The sequence below is a fragment of the Dryobates pubescens genome, chromosome 24, assembly GCF_014839835.1.
Source record: "Dryobates pubescens isolate bDryPub1 chromosome 24, bDryPub1.pri, whole genome shotgun sequence".
In the NCBI taxonomy this organism is placed as follows: domain Eukaryota; kingdom Metazoa; phylum Chordata; class Aves; order Piciformes; family Picidae; genus Dryobates; species Dryobates pubescens.
Window position 1 is genome coordinate 17,325,582 of NC_071635.1, and position 8,890 is coordinate 17,334,471.

Consider the following 8,890-nt stretch of genomic DNA (forward strand, 5'->3'; position numbering starts at 1 on the left):
GCTCTGAGGCCTTTTCCAGCCTGGATAATCCTATCCTATTCTATCCCATCCCATCCCATCCCATCCCACCCCATCCCACCCCATCCCATCCCACCCCATCCCACCCCATCCCACCCCATCCCATCCCACCCCATCCCATCCTATCCCATCCCATCCCACCCCATCCCATCCCATCCCATCCCATCCCTTGCCACTCCCTGTTCCATGCCCCCAGCCCACCCTGCTCCCCTGGCTGTGCCGCAGGGCTCCCCGGGGCAGCCCAGGGTCGCTGCTGCCGGCAGGGGCAGCAGGCTGAGGCCGAGCCCGCGGCAGCAGCCCGGCCCCGCAGCTGCCTCCGGCCGGGCTGCAGGGCAGCGACTGCGGGGGGCTGCGGGGCGCAGCCGCTGCGCCTGGGGCAGCCCCGGGCCGGAGGAGCTGCGGAGCGGCAGGAAGCTGCTGTCCGGCCCCGGGCGCTGTGGCCCTGCCCCGGGGCGGCTCAGCACCGCCTGCCAGGCTCCGGCTCCGCAGGGAGCCTCTGCCTCGGCCCCTGCGGGCACAGCAGCCCTGGCAGGAGCCCATGGGAGCCCTCCCCTGTGTGCCCCGACCTGCCTGCACCCACCCCTGGCTGCACAGACCGCCGGCTGCACCCACCCCCGGCTGCACCCACCCCGGCTGCACCCACCCCGGCTGCACCCAGCCCCGGCTGCACCCACCCCGGAATGCACCCACCCTGGAATGCACCCACCCCGGAATGCACCCACCCCGGAATGCACCCACCCCCAGCTGCACCCAGCCCGGAATGCACCCACCCCGGAATGCACCCACCCCCAGCTGCACCCAGCCCGGAATGCACCCACCCCGGCTGCACCCAGCCCCGGCTGCACCCACCCCCGGCTGCACCCACCCCCAGCTGCACCCAGCCCGGAATGCACCCACCCCGGCTGCACCCACCCCGGCTGCACCCACCCCCGGCTGCACCCACCCCCAGCTGCACCCAGCCCGGAATGCACCCACCCCGGCTGCACCCACCCCCGGCTGCACCCACCCCCGGCTGCACCCAGCCCCGGCTGCACCCACCCCCGGCTGCACCCACCCCCAGCTGCACCCAGCCCGGAATGCACCCACCCCGGCTGCACCCACCCCGGCTGCACCCAGCCCCGGCTGCACCCACCCCCGGCTGCACCCACCCCGGAATGCACCCACCCCCAGCTGCACCCAGCCCGGAATGCACCCACCCCGGCTGCACCCAGCCCCGGCTGCACCCACCCCGGCTGCACCCACCCCCGGCTGCACCCACCCCCAGCTGCACCCAGCCCGGAATGCACCCACCCCGGCTGCACCCACCCCCGGCTGCACCCACCCCCGGCTGCACCCAGCCCCGGCTGCACCCACCCCCGGCTGCACCCACCCCGGAATGCACCCACCCCGGAATGCACCCACCCCGGAATGCACCCACCTCCAGCTGCACCCAGCCCGGAATGCACCCACCCCCGGCTGCACCCACCCCCGGCTGCACCCACCCCAGCCTGCACCCACCCCGGAATGCACCCACCCCTGGCTGCACCCACCCCCAGCTGCACCCACCCCGGAATGCACCCACCCCCGGCTGCACCCACCCCCGGCTGCACCCACCCCCAGCTGCACCCACCCCGGAATGCACCCACCCCGGAATGCACCCAGCCCGGAATGCACCCACCCCGGAATGCACCCAGCCCGGAATGCACCCACCTCCAGCTGCACCCAGCCCGGAATGCACCCACCCCCGGCTGCACCCAGCCCCGGCTGCACCCACCCCCGGCTGCACCCACCCCGGAATGCACCCACCCCCAGCTGCACCCAGCCCGGAATGCACCCACCCCGGCTGCACCCAGCCCCGGCTGCACCCACCCCGGCTGCACCCACCCCCGGCTGCACCCACCCCCAGCTGCACCCAGCCCGGAATGCACCCACCCCGGCTGCACCCACCCCCGGCTGCACCCACCCCCGGCTGCACCCAGCCCCGGCTGCACCCACCCCCGGCTGCACCCACCCCGGAATGCACCCACCCCGGAATGCACCCACCCCGGAATGCACCCACCTCCAGCTGCACCCAGCCCGGAATGCACCCACCCCCGGCTGCACCCACCCCCGGCTGCACCCACCCCAGCCTGCACCCACCCCGGAATGCACCCACCCCTGGCTGCACCCACCCCCAGCTGCACCCACCCCGGAATGCACCCACCCCCGGCTGCACCCAGCCCCGGCTGCACCCACCCCCAGCTGCACCCACCCCGGAATGCACCCACCCCGGAATGCACCCAGCCCGGAATGCACCCACCCCGGAATGCACCCAGCCCGGAATGCACCCACCTCCAGCTGCACCCAGCCCGGAATGCACCCACCCCCGGCTGCACCCAGCCCCGGCTGCACCCACCCCCGGCTGCACCCACCCCCAGCTGCACCCACCCCTGAATGCACCCACCCCCGGCTGCACCCACCCCAGAATGCACCCACCCCGGCTGCACCCACCCCCAGCTGCACCCAGCCCGGAATGCACCCACCCCGGAATGCACCCACCCCCGGCTGCACCCACCCCGGCTGCACCCACCCCGGAATGCACCCAGCCCCGGCTGCACCCAGCCCGGAATGCACCCAGCCCCGGCTGCACCCACCCCCGGCTGCACCCAGCCCACCCTGCACCAACCCCAGCCTGCACCCACCCCCGGCTGCACCCAGCCCGGAATGCACCCACCCCGGCTGCACCCAGCCCCGGCTGCACCCAGCCCACCCTGCACCCACCCCAGCCTGCACCCACCCCCAGCCTGCACCCACCCTGGGCTGCACCCACCCCGGCCTGCACCCACCCCCAGATGCGCCCACCCCACCCTGCACCCACCCCACCCTGCACCCACCCCACCCTGCACCCAGCCCACCCTGCACCCACCCCCGGCTGCACCCACCCCACCCTGCACCCACCCCACCCTGCACCCACCCCGGCTGCACCAACCCCGGCCTGCACCCACCCCCGGCTGCACCCACCCCGGCTGCACCAACCCCAGCCTGCACCCACCCCGGAATGCACCCACCCCGGAATGCACCCACCCCAGGCTGCACCCAGCCCCGGCTGCACCCACCCCGGAATGCACCCACCCCGGAATGCACCCACCCCAGGCTGCACCCAGCCCCGGCTGCACCCACCCCGGAATGCACCCACCCCGGGCTGCACCCAGCCCCGGCTGCACCCACCCCTGGCTGCACCCACACCGGAATGCACCCACCCCGGGCTGCACCCAGCCCCGGCTGCACCCACCCCAGCCTGCACCCACCCCTGGCTGCACCCACCCCCGGCTGCACCCAGCCCAGCCTGCACCCAGCCCAGCCTGCACCCACCCCCGGCTGCACCCACCCCAGCCAGCACCCACCCCCAGATGCACCCACCCCACCCTGCACCCACCCCTGGCTGCACCCACCGCAGCCTGCACCCACCCCCAGCTGCACTCACCCCAGCCTGCACCCATCCCATCCATCCCATCCCATCCCATCCATCCCATCCCATCCCATCCCATCCCATCCCATCCATCCCATCCCATCCCATCCATCCCATCCATCCCATCCCATCCATCCCATCCCATCCATCCCATCCCATCCATCCCATCCCATCCATCCCATCCCATCCCATCCATCCATCCCATCCCATCCCATCCCATCCCATCCATCCCATCCCATCCCATCCATCCATCCCATCCCATCCCATCCATCCATCCCATCCATCCCATCCCATCCATCCCATCCCATCCATCCCATCCCATCCCATCCCATCCCATCCCATCCCATCCATCCCATCCATCCATCCCATCCCATCCCATCCATCCATCCCATCCATCCCATCCCATCCCATCCCATCCCATCCATCCCATCCCATCCATCCATCCCATCCATCCCATCCCATCCCATCCATCCCATCCCATCCATCCCATCCCATCCATTCCATCCCATCCCATCCCATCCCATCCATCCCATCCCATCCCATCCCATCCATCCCATCCCATCCATCCCATCCCATCCATCCATCCCATCCCATCCCATCCATCCCATCCCATCCATCCCATCCCATCCCATCCCATCCCATCCCATCCCATCCCATCCCATCCCATCCATCCCATCCCATCCCATCCATCCCATCCCATCCCATCCCATCCCATCCCATCCCATCCCATCCCATCCATCCCATCCCATCCCATCCCATCCCATCCCATCCATCCCATCCCATCCCATCCATCCCATCCCATCCATCCCATCCCATCCCATCCCATCCATCCCATCCATCCCATCCCATCCATCCCATCCCATCCCATCCATCCCATCCCATCCATCCCATCCCATCCCATCCATCCCATCCCCATCCCATCCCATCCATCCCATCCATCCCATCCCATCCATCCCATCCCATCCCATCCATCCCATCCCATCCATCCCATCCCATCCCATCCCATCCATCCCATCCATCCCATCCCATCCATCCCATCCCATCCCATCCCATCCCATCCCATCCATCCCATCCCATTCATCCATCCCATCCCATCCCCATCCCATCCCCATCCCATCCCATCCCATCCATCCATCCCATCCCATCCCATCCCATCCCATCCCATCCCATCCCATCCCATCCCATCCCATCCCATCCCCATCCCATCCATCCCATCCCATCCCATTCATCCATCCCATCCCATCCCATCCCATCCCATCCCATCCCATCCCATCCCATCCCATCCCCATCCCATCCCATCCCATCCCATCCCATCCCATCCATCCCATCCCATCCCATCCATCCCATCCCATTCATCCATCCCATTCCATCCCCATCCCATCCCCATCCCATCCCATCCCATCCATCCATCCCATCCCATCCCATCCCATCCCATTCATCCATCCCATCCCATCCCATCCCATCCCATCCCATCCCATCCCATCCCATCCCATCCCCATCCCATCCCATCCCATCCCATCCCATCCCCATCCCATCCATCCCATCCCATCCCATTCATCCATCCCATCCCATCCCATCCCATCCCATCCCATCCCATCCCATCCCATCCCATTCATCCATCCCATCCCATCCCATCCCATCCCATCCCATCCATCCCATCCCATCCATCCCATCCCATCCATCCTGCCTGCAGCTGCTGGGGAAGCTCTGTGCCAGGGGCAGCCTGGCATGGGGAGCTGCCTGCAGCTGTGGGGAAGCTCTGTGCCAGGGGCAGCCTGGCATGGGGAGCTGCCTGCAGCTGTGGGGAAGCTCTGTGCCAGGGGCAGCCTGGCATGGGGAGCTGCCTGCAGCTGTGGGGAAGCTCTGTGCCAGGGGCAGCCTGGCATGGGGAGCTGCCTGCAGCTGTGGGGAAGCTCTGTGCCAGGGGCAGCCTGGCATGGGGAGCTGCCAGCAGCTGCTGGGAAAGCTCTGTGCCAGGGGCAGCCTGGCATGGGGAGCTGCCAGCAGCTGCTGGGGAAGCTCTGTGCCAGGGGCAGCCTGGCATGGGGAGCTGCCTGCAGCTGCTGGGGAAGCTCTGTGCCAGGGGCAGCCTGGCATGGGGAGCTGCCTGCAGCTGCTGGGGAAGCTCTGTGCCAGGGGCAGCCTGGCATGGGGAGCTGCCTGCAGCTGCTGGGGAAGCTCTGTGCCAGGGGCAGCCTGGCATGGGGAGCTGCCTGCAGCTGCTGGGGAAGCTCTGTGCCAGGGGCAGCCTGGCATGGGGAGCTGCCTGCAGCTGCTGGGGAAGCTCTGTGCCAGGGGCAGCCTCCAGGGCCAGCCTGCAGGTGCTGCAGCCCTTGCAGCACTCCATGCAGCTGTGCCAGCCTCTGCTGCCACTCCAAGGCCCTGAGGCTCTGCTGCCCTCCATCCATCACACTCTCAGGGCTGCCTGAGCTGAGCACCCAGCACATACTCACAGCCTGCTGCTGCTGCTGCTGCTGCTGCTGCTGCTGCTGCAGTCCACTCCTGCAGCAGGGTGGATCCAACTCTCCTCTCCCAACAAGAGCCAGGCCTGGGGGGGTTTGGGAGGGGGGGGATGCAATCCCCCTGTCCTCAGGGCTGCACTTGCAGAGACCAGGAGCAGCCCTCAGTCGTGGTGCAGAGCTCCCCTTGCAGCCAGGTGATCTTAGAGACCCTGCAGAGGAGACCAGACAGGACCAGGGCATGCAAGCCCCACCCCCCCTAGCCCTCCCACCCCTTCCTAGCTGCCCCCTCAGCCCCCCCACCCCTTCCTAGCTGCCCCCTCAGCCCCCCCCAGACCCCCTTGGTTTTGTGTTCTTCTCTCCTCTCCTTTCTGGAAGCTTGGGCTTGAGAAGAGACCTTTTGGCTTCCCCCCCCTGCTCCCCTGCTTGTGCAAGGCCAGGCTATAGCCTGGCAGCAGCCTGGGTATTGCTTCAGCTTCCTGTCCAGATGACTAATTAATGGCTTCACCAACGGCCATTAATCATCCCCTAATGAGATGGGCTCCTTGCACAGCCCAGCCCAGCTGCCCTGCCAGCTCTCCCTCTCCTTGGTGCCCCAAGCAAGCCCCAGGCCAGCACAGCTCCATTAATCTTGCTGCCCCCCAGTGGGGCTGGGACCTGCTCACCAGCACAGCAGCAGCAGCAGCACAGCCTTCAGCTGTCCCCTGCCTCCCTCTGTCCCTGCACAGCCCTCCAGGCACTGCTCCTGGTGCTTGTCAGGGCTGCTGGGAGCATGTCCTGGGCCAGGAGCAACAGATGTCCCAGGCCCCCCCCGACCCTCAGCACCCTCAAGCTGTTGGCCAGGAGGGTGGTGAGAGCCTGGCCCAGGCTGCCCAGGGAGGTGGTGGAAGCCTCCTGGCTGGAGGTGTTTGCAGCCAGGCTGGAGGTGGCTGTGAGCAACCTGCTGTGGTGTGAGGTGTCCCTGCCCAGGGCAGGGGGCTGGGGCTGGGGTCCCTCCCAGCCCTGGCAGCTCTGTGCTTCGATGCTCTGAGGACATGCAAGGGCTGGAGGGGGGGGGGAAGGGAACCACAGGTCCTGCCCTGGTCACCTGGAGCTCCAGGATCCCCACAGTGGTTTCTGCAGGGGGCAGGGTGTGGGGAAGACAGGAGGGGGGGAGGTGCTGGGCTGCTTCTGGGAGGCTCCCACAGGCTCTCTGTGCTGCCTGCCCAAGGGGCTCTGCACTGGCAGCCCTGCTGAGCTCTGCTGCTGCAGCTGCTGCAGCCCCCTGTGCACAGCGGAGAGAGCACTGAGCAGGGTGAGAAGGTGACCCTGGGCAGCCTGCTGCAGGTGGAGGCTCAGGCAAGGTGACCTTGGAGGGTCCCTTCCAGCCCTCTGTGACTGTGCTGCAGGCTGCTCAGCACCCCCCAGGAGGTGACTCCCTCAGTGTCCTTTAGCTCAGACCTGAGGCAGAGGCTGCTGCCCAGGAGGGGCTGGCTGAGCCTTGAGGTCCCTTCCAGCCCTGGCAGCTCTGTGGCTCTATCCAATGCAGTGCACAACCAGGCTGGAACTACCAGAGGCATGGAAGGGCTTTGGGAGGAAGAGGAGAGGACAGGGAGTGGAGAGGAGGAAGAGGAGCTTCAGTATTTGTGGGCAAGAGCAGCACTGCTGGTGCTAGTCCCACAGAGTGCTCGGGGCTGGGAGGGAGCCTCCAAGGGCAGCTTGTCCCTGCCTGCAGGCAGCAGGGACAGCTCCAGCTAGAGCAGGCTGCCCAGGGACACAGCCAGGCTGCCCCTGGGGGTGCTGGGGGAGGAGAAGCTCAGCAGGAGCCAGCAGGGAGCACTTGCAGCCCAGAGAGCCAAGCAGAGCCTGGGCTGCAGCAAGAGAAGTGTGGCCAGCAGGGCCAGGGAGGGGATTCTGCCCCTCTGCTCCACTCTGCTGAGCCCACAGCTGCAGCTCTGGGGCCAGCTCTGGAGCCTCTGTGCCAGGAAGGCTCTGGAGGGGCTGGAAGGTGTCCAGAGCAGGGCCAGGAGGAGGAGCAGAGGGCTGGAGCTGCATGGAAGGAGATCAGGTTGGTCAGGCAGGCCCTGCCCTGCCTGAATCCCTGCTGGCTGGGCCTGAGCCCTTGGCCATGCTGTGAGTGCTGTGTGACTGCCCTCAGGATGTCCTGTGCCATGACCTTGCCTGGCACTGTGGTCAGGCTGCCAGGCCTGGAATTCCCTGGCTCCTCCTTCCAGCCCTGCTTGTGGATGGGCATCACCTTGGCAGCTCCCAGTCCTCTGGGACCTCTGCAGTGAGCCAGGGCTGGTGGTAAATGATGGAGAGAGGCTTGGAGCTCATCTGCCAGCTCTCAGCACCCTGGGATGGATCCCATCTGGTCCCATGGACTTGTGGGGATCCAAGCAGCTGAGGAGCTCTCTAACTGCCTCCTCCTGGATCACAGGGGCACTATCCTGCTCCTACTGCTGCCTAAACCCCTGCTGGATTGAACACATCCCAGTGCCAGGGGCTGCACTCTGGCCACAGCAGCCCCAGGCAGCGCTGCAGGCTGGGGGCTGAGGGCAGCCAGGCAGGGAGGGACCTGGGGGGTCAGGATCCCTGCCCACAGCCTCCTCTGGTTAGCTGCAGAGGCAAACTGCAGGGGCTCAAGGGGTGGCCTGGGCCCAGGCACAGCTGGCAGCTGCAGCTGGCTGCCCAGCTGATGGGAGGTTAATTGACTTTGCCCTCTGCAGAGGCTCCCTGCCCGCCCCAGGCTCCCCTGGCTCTTCCTTCTCCCGGGAGATGCTTGCTCTGCAGAGGGCACCACACCTCTGTCCTCCTCTGGCAACAGGCTGATGAAACCATCAATTATTCAGGCCAAGGAGCTGTGGAAGGCTGACTCTGCTGCTGCCTGCTTTCTGAGGCCTTGTTTTCATTAACTTCAACATTCACAGTCCCAAAGTGCAGCTGGATGGAAATGGCCTCTGAAGTGCCCCTGGAGCTGCTGAGAGGAGCTGCTCCTCGCTCTGTG

At 67.2% G+C, this 8,890-nt stretch overlaps 1 protein-coding gene across 1 annotated transcript; it reads left to right on the forward strand.

Annotated features, from left to right (window-relative positions):
* The first annotated feature begins 204 nt into the window (after positions 1-204).
* On the forward strand, positions 205-2,430 carry LOC128898473 (basic proline-rich protein-like). Its single transcript, XM_054172529.1, has one exon. It carries the CDS (start codon positions 205-207, stop codon positions 2,428-2,430), a length of 2,226 nt encoding a protein of 741 aa, XP_054028504.1.
* Positions 2,431-8,890: the final 6,460 nt, after the last annotated feature.

Excerpts from the sequence above, each read along its gene's own strand:
- LOC128898473 (XM_054172529.1), top strand. The coding sequence starts at position 205 with ATGCCCCCAGCCCACCCTGCTCCCCTGGCTGTGCCGCAGGGCTCCCCG.